Raw genomic sequence first — 25,302 nt, 5'->3', positions numbered from 1 at the left:
GCGGATTGCAAACAACTTTTAGGTGCATACCGCCACCTACTGTGTTGGAGTGTGTATCATCATGTCATTGTACAGTTATTTTAAATTCTACTCAACAACCCTGTAGCTTTTAAAAATTTAAATAATTTTCTACGGTTCTCCTTCCTCTCGGTTTTATATACTGTCTATGGTTTTACTCATAGACAGTATATAAGAAGGTTTTACTCAGTGAACATTAGTCAAATTAGACAAACATTGCGCTACCTACTGAACCAGAGTGTGTAACATAGTAACTTTTAAAGTACACTGTAAAAATACTCTGCAAAGTCCTGCATTAAAAAGGTTACTTGGGTAAAAGTAGGCTAAGTAGAATCAGGTATAAAATGTCCTTAAAAAGTACTTTTTTCCTCTCCCTCTTGTATTTTCTGTTTTTTCTGTTTATGTAAACCACTTTGATTTGCCTTTGTGTCTGAAATGTGCTATATAAACAAATCACCATGTCTTGCCTAACTTAGAAGTTAGGAAGAAAGTAAAAGTAGGTTACTCAATGCAGATAAATGTCCCCTGTGACTGTAAAACAGATTCCCTTATTTGGAAGAAACTAACCAAGAGCTTGAGGTAGAGCAGAGTTGCTTTAAGTGTCTTACCAATAATCTACTCTGGTGTTAGATTAGAGCGACTCTGGAAGCGGGTTAATGCTGCAGGACCATCAGGTGAGCCTTACCTGTATATACACTGTGCTCCCATTTACCTTAGTCACATATTTATTCATTCAGCTCCACCATGTCTACAGTATAGGATGATGCTTCTTTTCCACAATGCAGTTTTATTTGCCTTGAAACAAAACACAGAACCTAATCCTAGTTTTAAAATACGCATTTAAGGTTCATTCAGTTCAAACTCACAATCACGTGAAAATTAGCTCATTTACATGAGAAAATAAAGTTTTAAAGGTAACATCAGACTATTCGTAATAGCCTGCAGACAAGACTACAGTTAATATGTGTGCTAAGTGTGATTGCAAAGCCTAATCTTAAAGCATTTTAAAGCATCAAAGGTAAAAGTACTCATTATTCAGAATGGCCCATTTCAGAATATATTGTATTATTGGATAATAATTATTGATGCATGAATGTTTTCATCACTTTAATGTTGCAGCTGGTCAAGGTGGAGCTAAGTAGGCTAAGATAAGATATGTATTGTCTTCTATGGGAGAAATTTGTCTTGGGCAGTCGAGAGAACGAAAAAAATGGCGACGCATCGCACATAAACACAATAAACATACAGTAAACATGCATAAAACATAAGCATACACTATCTCATCCAAATCCGTTCAATAAACATCCGATAAACCTCAAGACCCCCCCTACCTTCCCCACACTCACAGAAGAAAGAGAAAGAGAACTCATTAAACATCCTCCTTTTTATATTGCACTTATTTCTACCCAAATTGCACATTTCCCATTATATCATGCTGTGATCAATAACTTGTGTATTGCACAATGCCCAAATGCACAATTCCATATCCATAAGTAAATGTACTTAGTTACGTTCCACCATGGGGTACGTGTTTATGGCTAACTCAAAATGTTCAATGATCATGTCCATGGTATTTCACATTATCCCATTATAAAAAGTCAGGAAGTTGTAATGATTGTTGAGATCAAATCATAGAGATTTGATTCCCAAATTTGCACCGGGGGTTTGTTACAAAGAAGGGGAGCTCAATGACCAAAGTTTCTACCCTCAAAATATGTTATGTTAAATCTAGAAACAGTAAAAGAAGCAGCATCAAGAGAACATAAAGGACAGGATGGAGTTATACGACTGGAGATGCAGGTATCTGCAGAGAAGTACAGACTGTAATCCTTTAAGAGGATCAAGTCTGAGATCCAAGGGGAAGGGATAAAGGACCCACTAACTGTCTATAGTAACCTGCACATGGCATTTTCTGTCATCTTGACAGAGAGTCTTTATGGATCAACAGTGATGGAAGCCGAAGCTGCGTTCAAGTGATGGAGTCATTTTCTAAATGCATTCTAAATTTAAGGACAACTGAGGGAAGGAGAAGTTAAGGTAAGCTACAGTGTACACACAACAGTTAGACTATGTCTTGTAATAGTATTATGTGGGTCAAAACTGGCCTAATTTAGGTCAATGAGGCACTAATGCAACACAGGGTTAACATTAACCAGTACCCAAAACTACTAAAGACACTGGTTTGTTTTGACCCGGTGTTATTTTTTATATACTGTTGGGTTATTTACTCAAACTAACATATGGTTTGGTTGCATACTGTTATCATAACTATAAGTCTTACAGACTGGGTATCCCTTTAAAGCTGGGGGAGGCAGTTTTTCTTTGGTGTCATTGGGAAAATATTCCATAATAAACTTTCAGCATATTGTAATTCAAGAGGACTGAGAGAAAACTAGACTTCTGCACCTCCGCTTGGCTCTGTTTTCAGGCTTTAGAAAATCAAGCTTGCAGAGCATGTGAGCGGCGCAGAGCGCGAGCGAGTGGGGCGGGAGGATTTTGGATGAAGCGCGGATTTTTTAAATGTTGGAGCGTTGCCTTATCTCCCTCGCTCCAAACGTGCTCCGGTACTGCTCACACCATGAGTTTGAAGCGTGCCCGTGCCCATCTCTGTGCTACTGCAGCAGAATATATGCAGATAAAAGGCGCCCGCCCTCCCTCTCCATTGATGGCGTAGGTCCAGGCATGAAGGGAGGGAAGGGTGCAGTTTGTCTGATAAATACAACACAGTTTTTTTTCTTTTTTTGGAGCGAGTTGTGAGCAATTTCAGTGAAGCAGGGTGAAATCTGAGTTGACCGTGGAGCGATATTGAGCGGAGCAGCCTGGAGCAGCTTTGAGCAGAGGGAAACAACAGCTCCTTGAGCAAGGAGCTGCTCCACTCTGCTCACATGCCCTGCTAGCCCGTGATGGGAGACTTTGGCCAATCACAGGACAATCTACAACCTCCTTATAAAAATGGTATTTCTTTTTTCCCCCCATTTTAAAACATGTTAAAATTAAACATACTGTACGTGACATTTAAAGTGACACAATGAGGACATGAGTCTGTATCTATGATGGTGAAATCAATCCACTCGTCCCATACAGATACATCCATGATACAGACAGCCATGCCGGTACTGGAGGTGATCTGCAGCCTGATTGGCTGGTTCTGTCTCTACCTGCTGTTCTGCTGTATCTTCACTCAGCGGGGGCCCGAGTGGAACTGCCGGTTGGTCACTTTGTCCCACGGGGTCCTAATAGTACTGCTGACAGCATACGTCCTCTTCATAGACGGACCATTGCCTTTCACACATGCAGGTCAGTGATATAAAGTACACATAATATGTGATACAAAACCTGTTTAAATGCCACAGTAACCTGGAATATGTTACTACTACTATAGTAGCAATGTAGTGTAAGATTATGCTTGTCTCCTTTGATTGTAAATCATTCTGTTAGGAACTATAAAAAAGATGGGTTCTATTATTAGTGGCCTGCTGTCCTCATTGATGGTTAAAGGTCCCATGGCATGAAAATGAAAATGAAAATTTATGAGGTTTTTTTAACATTAATGTGAGTTCCCCCAGCCTGCCTATGGTTCCCCAGTGTCTAGAAATGGCGATAGGTGTAAACCGAGCCCTGGGAATCCTGCTCTGCCTTTGAGAAAATGAAAGCTCAGATGGGCCAATCTGGAATCTTCCCCTTATGACGTCATAAGGAGCAAGGTTACCTCCCCTTTCTCTGCTTTGCCCGCCCATAGAATTTGGCCCGCCCATGAGAGAGAGAGACATCATGGCTTGCAAACAAGCGAAGCATGGCAGTTGGTCAAGGCCACACCCCCACCCTCCACCTTGCCCCCCCCCCTCCTCCTCAATAGCATTTAAAGCTACACACACAGAAATGGCACATCCTAAGGAAAGCTCATTGTGGGACTGGCTCTAGTGGCTGTAATTCTGCACCAAGGCTGAATTTCGGAAAAGAGACTTCAGATACAGTATTAGGGGACCACTAAGGTCTATATAAAAGAGACTTCAGATACAGTATTAGGGGACCACTAAGGTCTATATAAAAGCATCCAAAAAGCAGCATGTCATGGGACCTTTAATGAAACTCAGTCACACATTGCTGTTACTGTGAATCCACGTGTGTTCAGCAAGGACAGCAACATGTGTACATTTAAAATGTCTGTTTTAGTTGAGTAATACGTGTCATGACACTGTGTTTAGAACACTAAAATAGATTGCATTGATTTAACCTGTAAGAAACCAACATTTAAAAAAAAAACGCCACAGAAAGATACAAAATTACAAACAAATAGATGCAAAACAATCAGAGATCCAAAACAATTACAAAATGACCACAAGGAAGTGTAAAACGACTAAAAATAGACGTAAAACGCCCACAACGTATAAAAATAGATGCAAAACTACTACAAGGAGACCCAAAATTACTACAGGGATGCAAAACGACAAAAAAGATGCAATCACAGAGATGCAAAATGACTACAAAGACACTAAAACAACCACGCAAAATTACTAAATCTGAGTTTGGGTGTCTTGTTCCTAAGTCGACAGGGTGTGGGGGGTCTCTTACATGTCTGTGCCATGGGGCCCGAATCCATCTATGCTTTACAACACAAAATTGCTTTATGGCACAAATTATTACATTACAACATTAGTCTTGACATTACATTTTACCCTCTTGCCTGACGCTGTTCCTATGCACCCCCCAGGTACAGAAAACACTGAGCTCCAGACCTCATGCCTGGCTGTCTGCCTCGGCTACTTCCTCTTTGACATGGGCTGGTGTGTGCGCTACCACACCGAGGGCCCTGTCATGCTGGCCCACCACACTGGGAGCATTGTGGGCATCCTGCTCGCTCTGCTCATGGGAGTGTCCGGCTGCGAGACGTGCGGAGTCATTTTCGGCAGCGAGATCACCAACCCCCTGCTGCAGACCCGCTGGTTCCTCCGCCAGCTGGGCCTGTATGACAGCCTGCTGGGCGACGCAGTGGACCTGCTTTTTATTTTATTGTTCGCAACCGTGCGCGTGGGAGTCGGCACGGCCATGTTTTACTGCGAGCTCACCTCTCCCAGGACCACGCTGATAATGAAGCTCGGCGGCGTGGCCATGTACGGCCTGGCCTGGGTGTTCATGGTGGACATAGCCAGATTTGGCTACAAGAAAAGTAGGGCGAAGTATAAAAGGTGGCGCGAGAACCATATACTGAAAGAAATCAACGCACAAAAACTGGATGGACAAGAGTCAGGAATTCATCTTTAAAGATAAACTCATCTGCCTACTTCTTGCAGGGACAAAAGCTACATATTGTGGCATCAATATATCACATATCTGCAGGCACAAATCAAAACCGTGATAAGAGATTCTACTTCAGTGGTAGAATGTAGAACGGAGTAGCCTACATTTAGGCCTACTCAAGTACAAACTCATGGTATACACTCACCAGCCACTTCGTCAGGAATATCCATATGTCAATGGGAATACCTTGCAAGTACCTGCCGGTCCCCCTTTTGCCTTCAGAACTGCCTTAATTCTCGGTGTCATAGATTCAACAAAGTGCTGGAAACATTTCTCAGAGATTTTGGTCCGTTTTGACATAATAGCATCGCTGCAGATTTGTCGGCAGCACATTCATGATGCAAATAGGCCTACTGTATATTGTTCCACCGAATCCCAAAGGTGCTCTATGTGGTGACTGTTGAGGCCATTTGAGTACAGTGAACTCATCGTCATGTTCAAAAAAACAGTTTGAGATGATTTGAGTTTTTTGACATATATATATACGTATAGGCTACTGTTGGAAGTAGCCATTAGGAGATGGGTACACTGTGGTCATAAAGGGATGGGCATGGTCAGCAGCAATGCTCAAGTAATACGTCTTCCCTATTCTGATGCTTGGTTTGATCTTCAGCAGATCGTCTTCACCATGTCTACATGCCTAAATGCATTAAGTTGTTGCCACGTGATTGACTGATTAGATATTTGCGTTGACGAGCAGTTGAACAGGTGTACCTAATAAAGTGGCCAGTGAGTGTATATAAATATGTGTGTTTTTTTGTTCTTCTTGTCAATTATCTTACAACCCTTCAGGTTCATCTTGTGAACACTTGAGCGGTCATGACTACCAGGTTGGGAACGACTGCCCTGGTGCACCAAATGTGTATTAATCCACGACCGAATATAGTTACCAACAAAAACACAATTTACACCCTTTTGAGTTATGTTTGCTAAAAACTACACTGCCTATCTGTTTTAGGAAATACTTGAGCCTTTTTAAATATAACATTATATATTTGTGACCTGTTTTTGAAGATTTACATCTTCAGTAGGAAACAATGGGCTTGGGGTTGAAAGATGAAAAATACGAAAATGTTTTTTGTGTTTAGAAAAATATAGAATAACACCTTATCCTTTTAAATTCAGCACACCACAAACAATATTGACTGAATGTTGGTGGCAGGTTAAATTTAAGAACGTTCGATATATTTTTAATACCACATAGAATTACATTTATAACGTGTTTTTATTATCATACTGGCCAAAGTATGAAAGTATGATGGAGAACCAGTGGGCCTGGAATTATTTATCATCATGTCACTTTTTTAAGTAAATTCCAGCAGTACTATATTCTATATAATGGCAGAAAAGAACCAATTTTGATCAATTAATTTATGATCATTTAGGTTTTTTTTCTAAAACTGACACTTGCCCATTACAAGACAATGAGCTTCCTAGCTGCTGTAGCTAACAGTACTGTCATTGTTTGCTACAGGACCGATGGTGATGACTGAAACAACAGCACAATCCACTGTCGAAACAATCCCCTTTTTAGTTAATAAATGTGTAACGTCTCCTGACAGGCAGCAATGGGATACAAAACATATTTTAATGTCTACGGAAAGCTGACATTTGTCAATTTAATTCAAGACTTATTTTTTTATATATATATATATATATATATATATATATATATATATATATATATATATATATATATATATATATATATATATATATATATATATAATATTTTTTAATGTGGAGACTGAATTCCATTCTTTTTAAGACTTTTCAAAACCTGCAGATACGTAGTTTACGGTTAAATTCAGAAAGGATTGTTCCTTTAATGCTGCTCAGATGGACTCCAGAAACTGGTTTTAGATAATGCCATCATCATCAAACCCCACTCCCCTCAAAAGACCAATTAAATATAAAATGACCCTTTTTCTTTCCCTTCAATTACCACATATCAGCTTTAAACCTCCTCGCTCAAAGAGCTATTTGTGTTCTCAACAAACATGTTATAACAGGGTTAATATCAATGTAATAAAACTAGAACATTTTGAATAGAACATTTATAAAACAGATTAATGCTTTACCCTCTTTTTAAGTAGTATGTGTTAAAACATTACATGATTAAATGGTGTAAAAAAAAAAAAAAAAAACACAAAACCTTTGATATACAGTCAAGTTTGTACAGCATATTCCTTTACATTTAAAACAGTCCATAACAATCTCTTTTTGTCTATATATTCTTTTTAGGTTTGTTTTTGTCTTTTTAACTTTTCATATATATATATATATTCAACTAAACAAATGATAGCCATAATGTCATCTGTGCAGTCTTGTGGCCAGAGAATATTTGAGTCTTTTCAGTCCAACTATTAAAGACAAGTGCAGAGGTTTGATGAGTGAATTATTGTGCCTAAAAAGGGATAACAGGCTTTTATGAGTAGCCTGTTACAGAAATGATCCTGGAGAAAAAACTCCTCACAATACTTCAGGGGGAAAAGATTGAAGTAGTTTTAAGTGTTTGATGACGCACAACAAAAAAGATCTGGAATACAAATAGAAAATTCATTCTACAATAAAGTTCAATTCAATAAATTCACATGTGCACACACTCTGAAAACTTGTAGTATCTATTATATTGTGCTCCAGGAAAAACACCAGCAGTTACACACAATAATTCTTTTTATAGCTGCATTTCTACCAGCTCAGGATTTACAGATTACATTGTATTTCTATGTGCAATCATTAGTAAGCACCCCTGATAAAAACAAATAGGACATAAAGAAGTATTTGCCAAATCTGCTCCCTTACTGCATGGTGCTAAACTTCATTTGAACAACATAGATTCTTTAAAACACAAAGGTTAGAGGTTCTGTTTATACCTCCGTCTGTCTGTTCATCCTTCGGTTTTGTTTGTTTGTTGGTAAGTCATTATGAATTTGGCTGAACAGGCAGTGATCTGGATCTTTTGTTTGCTATATTATGCTACATTCAAGTGCTATAGGACATTTCAAATCTGGAATTTAAAAGTCAGCTGCTGCACAACATTTCATCATACTATTCATTCAAACTAAAAAGTCAACCAGTAAACAAACAGTACTGGAACTGTCAAAGGCTTTGCACATTTTTACAATTTTTCGTTGGAAATTTGTAGCCAGTCCCCAAATAAATGATGTTCAGTTTAGCACCCTGGACAAGAAATTAGATTTTACATGCACAAGCGTCTTATAACCATTTTAAAATGGTATAATTCAATTGCTCGAAGGAATACTTATTAGGAATAATTAATTATTTTTCTTTTTTTCCAAGACTAAGACGGGAAGATCGATATCACAATCATGTCTGTGTGTCAAGTACAGAGCTGGATTCAGGACATGGTTAGCCCAGCTTAGCATAAGGACTGGAAGTAGCGGGAAACGGTTAGCCTTTGTTCAAAGTAAAAAAAAAAAAAAAAATACACCTACAAACACCTCTAAAGCTCACAAATTAACAGTAATACATACAGAAACGTAAATGTAAAAGCATTTTTTTAGTGGGAGTAACAGCTTGGAACTAGAGCATGAGTTGCCATTCGAGGTTCATCAAAGACATTGAAAGTGAATCCCCTTAAAACCTTAAACTGTCATTTTTTTTACATTTCTGTTTGTGTACCGATGAAACAAACAAGATTCAACATGTTAATTAGTAAATTAATCAGGCTAGCTGTTTCGCATCAATTCCAGTTTTATGCTCTGTTCACACCAACCGCAAAACCAAATTTTCGCTGACCGTGGGATTATATTGTGATCATTTGTGTTTATTCGCATCACTTGCGCGAGACGCAACGTTTCCCTCCGTCATCAACTATGGCTGAAATAAATAATATCGCAGATTTGTACCTGTTGTGGAAGTCCCAGATACGTCGGAAAACCAAACCCCGTTGTGTCTGGGTTCATAACATCATCCAGAGGCGCAGACAGCTCGGTGAATTTCACTGCCTTCTCCAGGAACTGCCGCATCCATAGCTACTTGAGGTACAGATTTTGCTATGATTTAATTGCAATAAATGGATGAAAAGGATGCCGAAGTAACTATATCATGATGCCGATTTGTAAAAAAAAAAAAAAAAAAAAAAGGCATAAAATACTTGTTTTCTGAATGGAGTTTGGATGGATCAGGGCTATGCTATGCAGGAGAATCTCAATGTTTATAGGCTTTTGCAACACAACGTCACTAATGACAAGAATTTCACATTAACTTTTCATATAATCGCGCCGCTTGGTGTAAACACAAAATTATGCTAAGCTAGGTGAAAGACATAAAACATAAAAATACTTTTGGAAACATTTGGCGATGGTAGGAATGGATGTTAAAGGACAATTCCGGCGGAAAATGAACCTAGGGGTTAATAACATATGTGTACCGAGTCGAACGTTCTCTGGGATCTGTTTTCATGCTAATCGAATGCGTCTCTAGCTTGAAACAAGCTAACGCAAACCGGTGGTTAGCTGCTAACGCTAGCTTTCGGGGCAGATAGTAAACACTATTTTAATACCACTAACAAGGCTCAAAATAGTAACAAACAGTAGCATAATGAGGGTCCCTACATGTAATCCGAAGCATTGAGAACTTTGTAGGTGTCGAACGACAAACGCCGTGCAACCAGTAACGTAGCTCAAACACAGCGTTCGTGATTCGACTGCTCATGACTGTTTTCTAAGATGGCGCCCTCATGTAAACATGAACACTACTGTCTTTATAATCTATCTTTTTAATAAACTGTCTGTACACTTGCAAAGTTCTCAATGCTTCGGTTTACATGTAGGGACCCTCATTATGCTACTGTTGAAGTGTGGTGTTATTTTGAGTCTTGCTAGTGGTATAAAATAGCGATTTACCATCTGCCCCGAAAGCTAGCGTTAGCAGCTAACCACCAGTTTGCAGTAGCTTGTTTGAGGCTAGAGATGCTTTTGATTAGCATGAAAACAGATCCCAGAGAACGTTCGACTCGGTACACATATGTTATTAACCCGTAGGTTCATTTTGCACCGGAATTGTCCTTTAAATCCTCTTGTATGATTTCTATGAATGGTGCCAAATTTAAAAACATAATCAGTGTGTTGATGAGGAGATTTTGGCATTTAACAGTTTTTCAGCGATGTTACAAAATAAGGAAGTCCATCTTTAAGCATGTTCAACTATTGTGGTGTGATGGACTGAAAATTTACCTTAGTGGTTGTCTCTTGATTCTTATTGCAGTATGTTATATCAAGCTTACAGCAGTGAGTCCTGAACAAGATAATCTACATTCTTGGTCCTCAGAGAATTATTCTGGTCTTCATTGTGTCTTTTCGTTCCTTAATGTTTTTAAATCTCTGCTGTACATGTGTGTGACGTCACACACTTGACGCTGACCCTTTTTCCATTTCATATCTCCAGTGTTTGAGATAATTTATGCAGTTGATTAATATTATTATAGCAAAAAAAGCAACTGAACTGTCCTCAGGTAATTCCACAGAGTCTCTTCTCAGAAGGATTTTGAGTTTGTAGTGGAACATTCCTAATAATGAGGATAATGTCTTCCACTGATACATGCCTGAAGTGGGAGATCAGACATTAAGCCTCCATTATTTTTGGAGACACCAGTGTAGTCAAAGATTATTCCGGAAGAAAGTAATCAAGGAGTGGCATGAAACTCGTACGACAGAGAGAGAAGGAAGTCTTTCATCAATGAATCCCATCTGAAAAATATCAAACAAAAGTGTTTGAGATTCACTGTCCATGTACAAAAGATAAATGTTGGATTCATCATTGATTGTTTTAAAAGACTGAGAGAAGTGAAACACACCATTGTTGTCATCGGAGTCAGTAGCTGTGTCGTTGTGTGTTTGTCGCAGCTCGTTGTACTTCATCTCCACCTCCTGGAAACAGATCATCACAACAAAACAAAAACAAATGACGCAAAACGTTGAAAAAAGTTTTTATATCATTCTGACTCACTTCACACATTGCCTCGGAGTCATCGGGCAGTTTCCATAAGTTTATCGCTGTGAATCTAGTCTTTTACCTTATTTTAGGTTATTTACTTTATACTAGTGCTGTCAAACGATTAAAATATTTAATCGCGATTAATCACATTAATGTCGTATGATTTATCGCGATCAATCGCAATTAATCGCACATTTTTATCTATTCTAAATGTCCCTTGATTTCTTTTTTCCCATTATTTTTTCTCATTTTAATGCTCTTATCAACATGGAAAAGTGGATCGGCTTGCTTTGTGCAATTTTTTTTTATTGAAAACCCTTTCTGAGGGATCAAAACAGGGCGATACAAAATAAAATTACAAAGTGCACATGTAAGGTAAACTAGGACTCAGCCTATAGTGCAGTTAAACCATGGCTCAATACTTTCTTTTTCTCAAGTTTGCTTTGAACATAGCAGTCAGGCTACTGCTCTTTATTCACTAGAGGCTCATCAACCCAGCCTCTTATTTCAGAAAGAATGAACAGTAACGGTTAGCAATAAAAGGTAAGCCTACTACTTCTTTGCTTTGAGCCAGTTACTCAAACAGACAAGCCTGTTGACATTTTCAGACAACAGGGAAGCTCGCTTCAGTGAAAACAACCTTTCAGAAGGTACTGATGTGGCCGGTGTTGCTAACTACTTACTTGCCAAGTGCAAGGCGAGCTATTTCACTGTGTGCCCCTTCATATGTGGACCACCATTCCTGGGGACATCCATGCCAGTAAGAGGCTCTGCCTTGTAGCGTAAACTTTCCATTCAGAATCTTATTGGCATCCATTTCGGCGTCTTGCGCTCGCCATCCACTCAAAACGTAATGTTAGCGAACATTAGCCTACTACTCTTTGGCCGGCTCGCAAGCCCAAACAAGTGTGTGCGGCGTGCTGTTGTTTTGTTTCCGGTCTAACTAGATCCGGTGTGGTGGTGTAGTTTTTCTAACGTTACTAGTTGTTGCAACAGCATGTGAAAAAACTACGTTTGCTATGCCAAAAAGAACGTAAATCTCGCGATAAAAAAATTGCCGTTAAAATGGGTTTGCGTTAACGCCGTTAATAACGCATTTAACTGACAGCACTACTTTATACTAATAGTGGCCTTTTTTTAAAGTCATATCGACACTGTACATTTGTCTGCCTGTTAACACTAGGTTTTCACTATTTAGATAAAAGTGAACTAAATTGTTTAGGAGAGCAATCCAGCTAAGACCATGTTATTGTTACATTTGCTGGTCTCTGATGGTTATATACTCTATATATAGTTATATGTCTTATTTTCCAGTGATTTTAAAAGAACTTCCAGAGAAACTTTTCCCAGGTTTCCTGCGATTTCTCACCCTAAATAAAGTTTGATTTTAGAAACAAAGTTACTGATAATTAATCTCTTATTTTCTGATGTTAATCTTTTATTTGTTAGATTGTGTGTGGTTAAATCCCTCTTAAAAAGTACACCATCTTTAGGATGGATCTGAACTGCAAACTACAGTTCACAGTACTTGCACAGGAGTAGTACACGACAAGTAATATTACTGTAATAACAGCAATTTAGCTACGACAGTAGTGTGGTAGCTTTTACGAGGTCTGCAGAGGGCATCTTTGCTTCAGTACAATACACTATTCTTCAGTATGCAAATACACAGGTACAAACAAACACACAAGCACACGCATGGTAAAAACAAATCCCAGGATCCTGCAGGTATTTTTCCATAGAAAACCAGACCGGATTTTCTAAATTTCCCGGCATTCAACATCTGGTAAACGAGCAAAAACCAGTAAACCCAAAATAAAAACTAACCATTTGTGCCTTTATTGTGCAGATATATACTCATCATGCTCATCTTGTCCCGTCTACAAGCATCACTGATCTCATGCATCATCAGACCATCTGTGTCTACTACAAGGACTACTTTCAGCCAGGATTTCTCCCACCTCTTGTTGGGTTTGTGACTCTCCACAATGCTGTGAGTGTGTAAAAGCAATTAAAACAGGCTGTCAGCTGCGTGTGTAGTACCTTCAGATACTGCAGGTCGGCCTGAAGGAGGCGCAGGTGGGTCATAAGCTGCCTGCTGAGGTTGGGTCCGCAGCCGCTCCCTGCCTGTGAGGAGGAGGACAGCAGTTTCCTCATGTCGATCCCCACGTCACCTCCCACTCCCCCATCATCATCAGTGCTGCTCTCCTCGGAGCCCCCACCGAAATCCAGAATCACAAAACCCCCTGGGTGGAGAAGAAGAGCAATGGAGGTGGAACAATATTTTTTGTTTATTACATAGTAATAGTTTGGGTAATACACTTTTTGGCTGTGATTTAAATTGATACCGCTCTCTTATATCTGTCAGCCAGCAGACGGTTAGTTTAGCTTAGCATAAAGACTGGAAACAGGGGGAAACAGCTAGCTTGGGTATATTCAAAGTTAGCTGTTTCCCCCATTGTGAGTTCCCAACAAAAAACTGGAGAGACAATGAGTTAACTTCTGTGGGTAAGGGCCAAAGCCAACATTGTCAGACAAATGCAAGAAACAGCAAGAGGCGGTGTAATCCACGTCATGTCCTGCTACGTGCACGCAAGAGAGGTCTACAGTCTCTAAATTACGGTTTACGGAATAGGACATTATTTTATTTGTTTCTTTTGTAATGTGTAGGTATATAGATATTTTAAAATACATGTTTATTTTGAAATAATATCCCTTAACAAGTAGTTATGTCTCCAGTTGTATTGGATTGCCTTCTTGTGTACATAATGTGCAAAAATAGATATCTGATTATATTTAAACCTATGTGTTTTTTTAGAAGGAATATACAAACGTCATTTTTGGCCAATTTTGGCAGCCCTGAAGCCTGTACTATGAATCAAGATCAACATGCCCTGGATTTATTTCAGTTACCCGGCTTCACCTAACCTAACAACCGCGGTCCCGCATAAGCTGTATCACGACGGTGGTTAACAACTAGTTCAATCAACCCAGGGTTTCCCAATCCAGCGGCACGCGCATTCACATAAAAGAGGCGGTGTTTGCACAGCACGACCAATCGCAAACATCTACCAGAGCCGCATATTTTACATAAGAAGAGCAAACTATAATTCTACATAAATATGAAGAACACAGACACGTTTTTACAGGCAAAACACAATACAGTCGCTGTTTTCTAAGACAGGAAGGAAAGCTGGCAACAAAAATAGCCGACGCTGTAGATGTGTGAATCACAACGCTTATCAGTATCACTTCCCCATCAGTCAGGCACAAGATCTGACCATAATTACACTTGCGCTTTCCATAAACTGTCGCTGCTTTAGCCTTTTATTTCAGTTGCAACCCTGGCAGTGATAAGCGATCGTGAGAGCAAATAAAAAAATATAAAATTCAAACCAATGTGGCAACACACGGCTCAACAAGCCGACAAATAGCCTATACATAATTCCCTCCGCTGAAAATCTTTATCTTTCATAAAAATACCCATCAGGTAATGTTAATGAGGTTGTCTGTCTCTAAATGTTTTAACTTTTCTGAGCGCACCTCTCTCTCTCCGCCCACCGAGCTCCGGATCTTCTAAGAACGGTGACACCGTTATCAGTCGAGTATTGATTGGTCAGTAGGCGGTGCTTTTTCACCGGTTGATCTCTAATCTCCAACATAACCTGCTCCCGAGCAGGTTAGGTGTTCAGCATAAGTTACAACGGCGATTTAACCGGGTAACAAGTGATCCACCGTCGTGATACACAAAACCCTGGGTTGAACCTGAAGTTAGCTCGTTAACGCCAAATCTTGCTTCGTAGTACAGGCCTCTGGTCTCCTCCCAGCACGTTAAATCTCGTTTGTTTAATACCGCTGTGAAAAACTGCTGTGTAAAAATGTCACGTTGCCGCTAGCTGTTTCCTTCTGTTCAGGGTCTTTATGCTATGCTAAGCTAAGCAGCTGCTGGCTGCAGCCTTATGTTTAACATACAGATATGAGTGCTGTATCAATATCCTCATCTAATGCTCAGCCAGAAAGTGAATAAGTGTAATTCCCAAAATGTCGAACGATTGTCGAACTATTCTCTCACCATTGCGTTCAGTCGACTCAGACAGCTCTGTGTGTCCTGAAGGGAGCTGAGGGTTTTCTTTCTGCAAGCTTGCAGTTGCTCGGCTCTCAGAGGGCCCCTCTGGGCTCCCAGGCAAAGAGGCACTCAGCTGACACCCAGGGGCCCCACTCTGCTTGCTCTCCTCTGTCTCCTCTTTCTCACCCTCTGCCTCTCTGCTTATCATGTGGTTGAAAAGAGCCTGCTTCAGCATCGCCACTAGGACACAGAAGAATGTGTTATTTTCTGATGTAAATGTCATCTCATAATCTTTTACACTCTCAAAGCCTATGCAGATAAAACCCAAACTATATGCGTGGCTAGAAACCATTAGAAGTAGGTGAGAAAATATGTTTTTGCAATTTGGGTGAACTAACTCTTTAATATGTAACTTACATGTCCTGAGAGCATCTTCGCCTTTGGAGCACGGTAGGCTGAATGTGTTATGCTCTTGGTTTTTAACGGCGATGCCCTGATGTGACCCATCCTGCAGGAAGGGCAGTCCATCTGCCAGCCGCCCGTCCAGGAAAGCCTCGAGTTCTGCTTCATCCACCTCTTCATCATCCTCCTCTCCCTCCTGTCTGTCTGCCACGACCAGCTCCTCTTCCTCGTCTTCTGATTTCATGCCATCAAACGGGTTGATACTCGGTGGAGCTTGAATGTCTGTAGAAGAGGCGGCATCTTTATCTGGAGTGCATTGAGATTTGGATTCAGATGGTGATAGAGGGTTAGTACATATATAGTACATCAGGTTAACATCAAAAATAAACTGTAGGTTTTAATCTAATGTAAAATATGAAATACTTCATGTAAAACAATTCAAGCTATGAGGTATGTTCAAATTCAAATATTCTGCCGAGGTAACTGAACCTCTTTGACATTTAGATCAACTTTGTTATCCCACACAGAGAAATGTGTTTGGTCCACAGTAAACAAACACAGTAAGACCACAACATAATCATAATCAATGCATTTGATTGTATTGAGATAGAATAAACAATAAAGTCAAATAGAAACCACAGTCAATCCACAACAGCAAAATCAAATTTGGTATAAAAGTGACCAGCTAAGTTACCCGTTGATAAACGGCATGTTATACTGATAGTTTAATAAAAGAATAAATAAGAGAGACCTTGTATCTACTTGTTTTGATTTTACTTTGTAGAAGTCTTTTTAATCTTTTAAAGATTAAACATTTGTAAAAATATGACAGTTTACATTAAAATGGTTAAATGTTAAATGGTCGTTTGTGTAAAAAATACATTCTCTGTTGCAAGTTCTTGATTTTTCAAGCGACACAGTCCCTGAAGTTAAGTTTAGTCTTTATTTCAATTCCGAGGTATTTGTACTTGATGGACAATGATTGTTTAAATTATTCTATTCATTCATTTTTCATTATACTTTTCAATTAATGGACTATTTAGTGTATAAACAGACATAGCTTTTTGTGTTTGTCAGAAAATAGTCAAACAAATGCTTGTCCAACAGTCCAAAAAGATAAATAAAATAAAAAATAATAAAAAAGATATTCAGTTTACAATGATATAAAACAGACACACGCAGAAAATCATCAAACGATGAACAAATTGATGTCTAATTGATTCATAGATTAAAAAACGTAATTCAACCGCTGCTACTGTACCTGAAGAATGGATGCTTCCACTTGATGCGTCGTTAGGATCTTTGCTCGCCTTGGGCATCCCATGTTTGATGATCTCAATAGCGTCCCGCACAGCACTGAAACACACTCGCATTAGAAACAACGAAATAAATAAAAATCAAACACCAGTATTATTGAGTAAGTGGCTGCCTTAGTGGACTCACTCAGACTGAGTTGGAGGTGTGTTATCTCTGCTGTGAGGTTTGGCCTTCATGGTGTCGGCACATTGTGTGATGAGACACTGCCACCTGGATGAACGGAGGTGATACAGCAGGATGAGATACGGGAAACAGATGACATGTTGTTTGTGTTTGCGGTGCGAGACTTACGTTCTCTGATCGGACACCGTCTGAGCCATCAGCTCGTAGATCTGAGCCCCGTTTTCAGACATGGATAGGACGAAGAAAGACTTGTTGTCTGATGACGACAAAATGCAACAATGATTACGTGACAGTTACATTTACATGCATAATACTTAATATGCACTGCATACACAGGAATTTATGAACATAAACTAAGAAAAGCAGTAAGAAAGCACAAGACTAAGGCATTGTCCACACATACACAGGTATTTTGAATACTGGGTTTTTCCCTCCTTCATTCTTAAAAAGAAATCCCGTCCACACAAGTAAATCATCATCATCACATCCAAATGAAAACTTAAAAACACAACTGAAGCGCTGTCAAGAAGCGGCGACATAACCCTAACCCGAAAGCCATGTTGGCCAATCACGCAAAGAAAAGCTTGTGTCCCAAAATACCGAGGACTGATTGACTAAACCATTAAAGATACTAAATCAAATTACAAAATAGAAAACATTTTGGAGTCAGTGTAGTTCTTACCAGTGGCCACTGGACGAACCAAGACAGTGTTGAGCTTGATGATGGGGCTGAAGATGTGTTTGGTGTCAGCGGCGCTGGCCGGATTCTTGCCGTGGAATTTGAGGACCAGACGCTCATCCTGTTTCTGCAGTAAAACCAGGATGTCCTCCAGGAGGATTGTGTACAGCTCTGAAAGGAAGATATAAAGGTAAAGGTTTTAGGTGGACTGGCACCTCTCTAGCTACCAATACACATTCCATACTTGGTCCATGCAGGGACTTGATCCGGCAACCCTCCGGTTCCCAAGCCCCTTTGGACTGAGCTACTGCCACCATATTTCAACCCACATTTTTATTTGAATGTGTTACAAACTTCATAAGAGTGGGTAAATTAATCTGCACATCCTCCTCTTTATCGATATACTGGTGGAAAGTTTATACTGTATTTCTTTAATGTTATTCTAATATACTGGTGTGTGTTATGTACCAATTGTCTTGTCTTTATTAACTTTCCAGGAGAGAGGTCCTTCATGCACCATCTTCCTCTTGGTCAGGTCCAGATTCTGCAGGACAAGAATCAATTTTCAACAAAAAATACAACAAATACATACGTATTACAAACATACACTGACAACTTTTGTTTGATTTGATGCACCAGAGGAGACTTTATGTTGAGCTCATAACCTTACAGTATATTTTCAGAGACTCAGGGATGATAACTCGTTTCTTACCCTCAGCTCCAGGATCATGGGGTTTTCATTCTGTTTGAGTGATGAGAGGTCTAACCTTCTCTGATACTCCTCAAGCCTCTGTTGAGAAAAAAACACAACACAACATGCTTTTTAAACCCTGGAAATTAGAGGGGGAACAAATGTATTTTAGCTGGTATAGAGTTGGTTTTAATCTTTTTAAAAATCCCTAAACCTTGAGTGTAAACTTAAATATTGTATAAAACCCTAACTGATATATATTTTACAATGATTCTACTGTGTGTACCTGTTTGTTCTCAGCCTCTTTGACAGCCTGGTTGACGTGGTTGAGGATCTTTTTGCAACATTCAGCAGCTTTCTTCACCTTTTCCCTCTCTTCCCCATCTCCTGTGGGGAGATAAACAAACATAAACCAATAGCTGCTTAATGTACAACCTTTGTAAATGATCCAACTTATTAACCATATCATGAGCTAAAAAGGCCTGCAATCATATTGATACCTGTGGAGTTTATACCTGTGTACTTGGCAATATTGTCCAGTAGGAGTGGGTACTTGGTGACTCTCTGCATTTCTACAGGAATGATGTCTTTAAGCTGCAGCCTGCGACACAGACGGTTGCTCTCAGCTTCCTGAAATAAAGACAAAAAGGAGAAATAAACCTCTATGACAGATAATATATGATACAATAAACATATCTAATAATTAGGGCTTGTTATCTTCGGTTTAAACTCTGTATTTCTACATAATTGCAGATAAAGATTAGGCTACACTAGTATTATTAGTACTATAGTATTTGTAGAAATAGATTTCAGTGGTGGCTGGGTATGATTGTTTTTCAACTTGTGTCATCCAAACAATAACTCCAGAGCGTTGTAAAGTCCAGTTCAAGTGAAAAAAGATATTCTTTGGCATCTGGTAATAATAAAAAAATATTCATTCATTCATATTCTTCTTCAATCCATATTTGTTGGTGTTTAGCCTTTGAAAAACAACATTTTCACTGCAGTTAAAAAACTGCTTGCACTCCCGCTTGCCACACACAAAGGGAGGCACACACCTGTATTTACAGGGCAGTCTATGACGTCATAAAATATGACAACAGACATTCAAAGCTTACAGTAATTCAGAAACCTCAGTAGAAGCTTCAATTGTAAAAAACAAAACAAAAAGAAGAAAAAAAAAAGAAAAAAAGGGAACACAGCTCTGTTTCTTTATAATATCCTGATTTTCTCAGCATAAATAAAAATCCCCTCCTTCCTGTATTCTGTAGTTACTGACCTGCATGAATAAAGTGAACCGCTGGTCTTTCTTCTGCCTGCTCTTGATGAGCTCCAGTGCAGACGGCTGGTTGCTACAGAACGTTCCCACTGCTCGTTTTATTTTCTCCTCTTCCTCCCCGCTGAACTGGAATCAATACACAAACACAGGACATCTACATTTGGATTTACTACAGTATTTACCATTGCTGATGTTTTTACCCAGAGCAACTTAAATGCAGTATAAATATCAATTGTTACTGTACATCACCTCACATATCCGGTGTAGATCATGTATTAGATGGACATTTTAACCTAAATGCAACCTTTAGCTTCAACATCACTAAGTAAGAACAAACCCTTCACAATATGATGTTATGTTATATCATATATATATATATATATATATATATATATATATATATATATATATATATATATATATATATATATATATTAATCGCGATTAATCGCTGAATTTCTATAGTTAATCACGATTAATCGCATGTTTTATCACATGATTAAAATTCTATTATTTTGCATTTCAGAACAGTTTTTAAGTACATATTAACAATGGAAAGCAATTCTTACCAGTGTATCTTGATTGGGAATCAAATGAATGCAAAGAAAGTGACTTTATGAACTTGATTTTAAGATTTGTATTTGTTTATTATATATTAAATCTAGTTACACATTTGAATTTAACAACAACTATGAATGCACCACGAGACTGTAAATTGCCAGTTTCATTGAACGCACCGTCTGTGTTTTTCCGACAACAGCAGCTGCAGATTGTTACATCCCGGTGTCGGAATCCTCTCCAGTGAAATACAGTCAAACTTTACACCGTTTAGCGTTAGCTGTCAGCATTGTAACCGTGTTTAATCCAGCTACTAGCTAGCGGTAGGCTAACGTTAGCTGCTGTCGAGTATAGTGTTAACTAGCGTCACGTGCAGCGATGTTTCTGTTGCCTGTAACGTCTGTTTCAGAGCATCAGAGAGAAGCGCAGACATATCAGTGGCACCAGAATGAGGCACCGAAATCCGCGTTGTTATTCCTGCAGCAGCAGGATGTGTTATGAGGAAGTGCGGCAAAATAGTAGCCTGTTAGGCACGACGCAAAGCCGAGTGAAGTGAAAATAAATTAATAAATGGCGCCATGCGATTAAAAAAAATTAACGCATTATGCTCGACCCTTAATCGCATCGCGATTAACGCGTTAATGCTGACAGCCCTAATATACATATACACACACGCATATATATATATATATATATATATATATATATATATATATATATATATATATATATATATATATATATATTTTATTTGCTGTTGATGCTGTTTGCTGTTAACGCAAACTAAAAACTGCCTCCATGTTTACTTGTTGTCTTGATAAATTCAGGATAATGTACATTTCTTCTAGACCACTCTTTCAGCTGCCTTTGGAGCATACATTTTAAAGCTTTTAATCTATCTCCTGCATGAACTGACACTGATCTTACCCACGCCAGGAGATCATCTGCAATCTGACCAATCACCGACGTCTCACTCCTCTTCCTGATCGCTGTCATCTGCTCTGTTACAGAAACTGTGGAGCAATGTGAAAAGAAGTTGTGAAATACAAACATTCAGCATCTTGTTGTTGTTACTGACAACGGCTGCGAGCAGAGTTGCTGTTGACGTTTGCATGATTCAAATCCTTCATCCAGTTAAAATATATAGTCCAACATCTAAAAACTGTATCGTAAAAAACATGGCTTAAAACTGGATAAAAAGTCAATTCGCAACAGCTTCTGGCAGACAACCACAATGCTAACGCATGCACAAAGGGGATATGACGCCATCGACAGGCGATTAAATGACATGGACCATCTATCATTTAAAACCACACTCAAGAGATGGATTAAAAACAATCAAAACTGCAATCATCAATAGCTGGTTTACCTCATCCTAGGTACTGCCCTTCTTTGTATTGTACTTATTATTTTTTTGTCCCTCTCTCTTTTCTCTTCTTTCTTAATTTGCTGTCTATCTTTCTTGCATTCTTTTTTATTAATGTAATATGATGATGTGTTGACCTGCCAAGGGACTACGGATGAAAATTAGCTTTTTTACTAACTCTGGCACATTTACATTTTGAGTGTAAACAAAAAATGTCAATTGATGTGCACTGTCCCTTTTAAATAAACAAATAAATAAATAAAGATGTGCTTGAATAAAATTACAGATTGCTCTGGGTTTAAACATTGTTGGAAACATGCTAGAACACAACTTAACAAAATACTATTACATAAGTCTAGACATTTTTAGACATTTTAAAGCGGAAAAGTTAGATATATCTTTAAAATGATATGCTTTAACAACTATTATGAAACATAATTTAATCATTGCCACTACAAAACGTTTTGTAACCTAAATCCTATAATCAGTATTAGAACATCATACACTGTAAAAAGACAGAAAGCATGCAGCTTGTACTGAACACATAATTGTAACTGTAACTTTAGACCTATATCAGTTCAACTTACTTATGCATTACTGTAGAGTTTCATAAAGAAAAACTCGGGAAAGGAGAATAGCATGCAACAACATGTCAAAGGATTTTATATATACCATTTATAAGGTTAAAAATAAACATTTTGCAAATCAGTTCTATGATTTGTGCTCTTCCCTCTGTAGCGTGCAGGGTATTATTAGTGAGGTAATGACGTTACCATGCAGCTGAATGATTTCCTCCAGGTTAATAAAGATGTGTTTGATGTCCTCTGGGGGGAGGATACTGTCCCTGTTCAACCTCTGCTGGAAAACACAGTCCAACACCTTCAGCATCCGCAAGTGTGCGCGCTCAGTGTAGAACAGCTCTGAGGGTGGACACACGTACAAGACAAGATATATTTATACTTTTTCATTTTCACATCACACTGTGAATTCTGTGAAATGTCAGTGACTCACCGTTGATGACTTCCTGCCGTTTGATCTCCTGTGGCGTTAAGCTCGCCAGGACGCCTCGACTGACCAGACTCTGCCAGTTCAGAGGGTTTTCTTCACACTCCATCTCACCTCCCTGGTCGTCTTCACTCTGAATGTCGGCTGAACTCACCGGACACTGCACCTCCATCCTACTGCCGGCCGGAGACAGAGGGAGAGAGGCTATTCTAAATAGTACGGTGGTGGAAAGATGTCATGCTAATCTTTATTTATTGCACTAAAGTCTAAGAGTGTTAGAATATTCATTATCTATGTTTTTAATCTGTCTTTTAATTTGGAGTCATGTTATATCTTAGCTTTTAAGTTTTAATAATTGTTTTTTATTTATTCTATTTACTTTTTTTAAAAACTTTTTTTTAAAACATTTTATTGTTTTACTGTTGTAACTTTTAGTCTTGCAAAATTGTATTTGATGTTGTTTATTTCAGCTTTTGTTCTTTCTGTCTGTCGTTTCAATTTTCAATTTAACTGTTTTTTCAATTTTCTTTGTGAAGCTGCATGTTTGTATGAAAGGTGCTAAATAAAAGTTGAGTTCAATTATACGTTTTATCATTCATACTTAATTTGACAAAACACATTCTCTCCTACTGTGACAACATGTAAAGCCAAAACTAGTAATTAAACTGCAACTATTTTGATAATCAATATATCATATGAGTCATTTTTCAAAGCCAAATGCCAAAAGAATGGCTGATTCCAGGTTGGAATAATAAACTGAATCTTTGGACAAACTGGCCAAAGCAGGCAATTTGAAGACACTATCTTGTGCTGATGGGTATTTTTCACCATTTTCTGACATTTTATAGACTAAAGGATCAGAAATAATCATCAGATTCATTGATAATGAAAATAATTGTTAGTTGCAGCCCTGCACTTAATGTCCTCTCTTTTGCTCCCCAAATGAATCCAAACTGAACATATCATTAGACAGAGCTGATTTCTGCTGATCTTTATAATGCCCCTAATTATGAAATCATATCAAATACTGGGAGTATTTGTGTGCAGCATATGCCTGAAAGTGTTTGTGGAAAGAAACAAATATAATTTTGTTTTTAAATTGTATCTTTATTTGGGATGGGCAAGTAAATACACCAGCATAGCAACATTAGTAGAAATAAAAACACATGTCCTTCCAGTTTTGTTTGTTTTGAGTCCAGAAAAAGTGCATCACCAGTCATCCAGGCATACGGGGCCAAAGGAAGTATAGTCATGGATCGTGGATCAAATTACGTTCATCCTTTGTATTGCCCACTCTCCTCTATTAACTTAAATTTCACAGCAATTGTGATAGAATAACATCAGAAGGTACTCATTATCCTCTTAAGGACAGTACTGACAGTTAGCCCGGGATAAACAGAGCCAGATGAGGTCCACATGTTCACTTAGAGAGAAATTTTGTTTATATTTATTAATTTATTAGCAAAAGATGCATTAGTCTACTTTATTAGTTGTTGATGAGTTTTCTATTACAAATAGAAAATTCTGGAGTTGTTTCAGAGGAGTTTTAAAGAGTTTTACAGCAGTTGGACTATTAAGAGAAAATCCAAACCCTGTAAATACCTGAACGTTTCCTGGTCTTCCTCCTGTAACTGCTCCAGATTGGAGGGGCTGAAGTCAAACTGAGTACTTGTTGGACTGGACATGCCATCCAGGTGGTCGCCAGGCTGCAGACCCTCGCCCACTCTTGGTGGGATGCAGAATGGAGACACATCTAGAGAGTAGAGAGGAGAGCAGTACAACACAGAGAGGATATAAAGAAAGTCAGGTCCGTCTAACTTATGCTATTCCAGAGTCCACGCAAATATTTTTTTATTAATTCATTTAGCTGACACCTTCAATTTCACAGTAGGCTTTCTGCCAACAAATTGATTATTGAGCAAATTCACTCCTCTAACAAACATACGGAATGAATGTTTCCAATAGGGAAGCTATCTGCTCTATCAAATGAGATTACATTTGTGTGTGTGTGTTGGTTAGAATAACACTGGTAACACTTTACGGTAAAGGTATGTGAATTATCATGAAATGTGGTCATCACTGCTCAAATTCTTATTTGAATACAACTTGTGCATAATGATGTATCCACCTTACCTAATGCTTTAGTTGATGTGTTGTTCATGCATGAGGTCATGAATGAGAGGCTATGAACTCATGTCAATTCCTGATGATTCATAAGATATAAAGGAATGAAGTAATGCACAAACCATGAATTAATTCATGCATGAATTCATAATTCATGCACCCTTACCGTAAAGTGTTACCATAACTTCAGTTCAAGCCTGTGGCAGCAGTTCCAAATAATTCGTTTAGTGCCATGCAATGAAAAATACCTTTTCACAAAGTTTTTCACAAGTTCAGTGGGTGCATTTTCCAAAAGAATGCTTTAATTATGAAAAATAAAGTTGGTCCCACACGAAACACACTCAATGTCTTTTAATATTATTTCTTAGTTATGTAGGCTACATACCAAGAAAATTCATGAATATTAACTGAGATA

General features: G+C 38.5%; 2 protein-coding genes across 7 annotated transcripts in view; one reads left to right on the top strand and one right to left on the bottom strand.

The window, feature by feature from the left end:
- The first annotated feature begins 1,865 nt into the window (after positions 1 to 1,865).
- Positions 1,866 to 5,350, top strand: tlcd5b (TLC domain containing 5b). 3 transcript variants are annotated; one of them, XM_031308290.2, is made up of 4 exons: positions 1,892 to 2,055; positions 2,766 to 2,859; positions 3,103 to 3,315; positions 4,730 to 5,350. In XM_031308290.2, the coding sequence occupies exons 3-4, from the start codon at positions 3,111 to 3,113 to the stop codon at positions 5,278 to 5,280; spliced, it is 756 nt and encodes a 251-aa protein (XP_031164150.1). In that variant the 5' UTR covers positions 1,892 to 2,055; positions 2,766 to 2,859; positions 3,103 to 3,110; the 3' UTR covers positions 5,281 to 5,350. The 3 variants fall into 3 exon arrangements, with proteins under 3 accessions (XP_031164151.1, XP_031164150.1, XP_031164149.1); XM_031308291.2 differs by lacking the exon at positions 2,766 to 2,859 and having other exon boundaries at positions 1,866 to 2,055; XM_031308289.1 differs by lacking the exons at positions 1,892 to 2,055; positions 2,766 to 2,859 and having other exon boundaries at positions 2,905 to 3,315.
- Positions 5,351 to 10,536: 5,186 nt separating this feature from the next.
- The window catches only part of LOC116055900 (rho guanine nucleotide exchange factor 12-like), a 47,116-nt gene continuing 32,350 nt past the window's right edge, over positions 10,537 to 25,302 (bottom strand). For 2 of the 4 annotated variants that reach the window (XM_031307946.2, XM_031307948.2), the window contains exons 21-38: positions 24,366 to 24,516; positions 22,770 to 22,939; positions 22,532 to 22,678; positions 21,320 to 21,405; positions 19,835 to 19,960; positions 19,071 to 19,185; positions 18,842 to 18,942; positions 18,577 to 18,654; positions 18,333 to 18,408; positions 17,868 to 18,035; positions 17,354 to 17,441; positions 17,189 to 17,272; positions 17,007 to 17,101; positions 15,761 to 16,051; positions 15,350 to 15,583; positions 13,321 to 13,523; positions 11,138 to 11,210; positions 10,537 to 11,030 (exon numbers count right to left, since the gene is read on the bottom strand). In XM_031307946.2, coding sequence (XP_031163806.1) covers positions 11,017 to 11,030; positions 11,138 to 11,210; positions 13,321 to 13,523; positions 15,350 to 15,583; positions 15,761 to 16,051; positions 17,007 to 17,101; positions 17,189 to 17,272; positions 17,354 to 17,441; positions 17,868 to 18,035; positions 18,333 to 18,408; positions 18,577 to 18,654; positions 18,842 to 18,942; positions 19,071 to 19,185; positions 19,835 to 19,960; positions 21,320 to 21,405; positions 22,532 to 22,678; positions 22,770 to 22,939; positions 24,366 to 24,516 — 2,300 coding nt within the window. In that variant the 3' untranslated portion in view covers positions 10,537 to 11,016. The remainder of the gene's footprint in view (positions 11,031 to 11,137; positions 11,211 to 13,320; positions 13,524 to 15,349; positions 15,584 to 15,760; positions 16,052 to 17,006; positions 17,102 to 17,188; positions 17,273 to 17,353; positions 17,442 to 17,867; positions 18,036 to 18,332; positions 18,409 to 18,576; positions 18,655 to 18,841; positions 18,943 to 19,070; positions 19,186 to 19,834; positions 19,961 to 21,319; positions 21,406 to 22,531; positions 22,679 to 22,769; positions 22,940 to 24,365; positions 24,517 to 25,302) is intronic. The other 2 variants (XM_031307949.2, XM_031307947.2) reach the window with 2 other exon arrangements.

This window comes from Sander lucioperca, chromosome 13 (genome assembly GCF_008315115.2).
Source record: "Sander lucioperca isolate FBNREF2018 chromosome 13, SLUC_FBN_1.2, whole genome shotgun sequence".
Taxonomy (NCBI): Eukaryota; Metazoa; Chordata; class Actinopteri; order Perciformes; family Percidae; genus Sander; species Sander lucioperca.
The sequence above is the reverse complement of the archived record's forward strand: the minus strand, read 5'-3'. Positions and strand labels throughout refer to the sequence as shown.

What these genes read in the sequence shown, in the direction of transcription:
- tlcd5b (XM_031308289.1), top strand. Translation starts at nt 3,069, where the DNA reads ATGATGGTGAAATCAATCCACTCGTCCCATACAGATACATCCATGATA. An exon ending in ATTGCCTTTCACACATGCAG is followed by an intron (nt 3,316 to 4,729) that starts GTCAGTGATATA and finishes TGCACCCCCCAG; the next exon opens with GTACAGAAAACACTGAGCTC.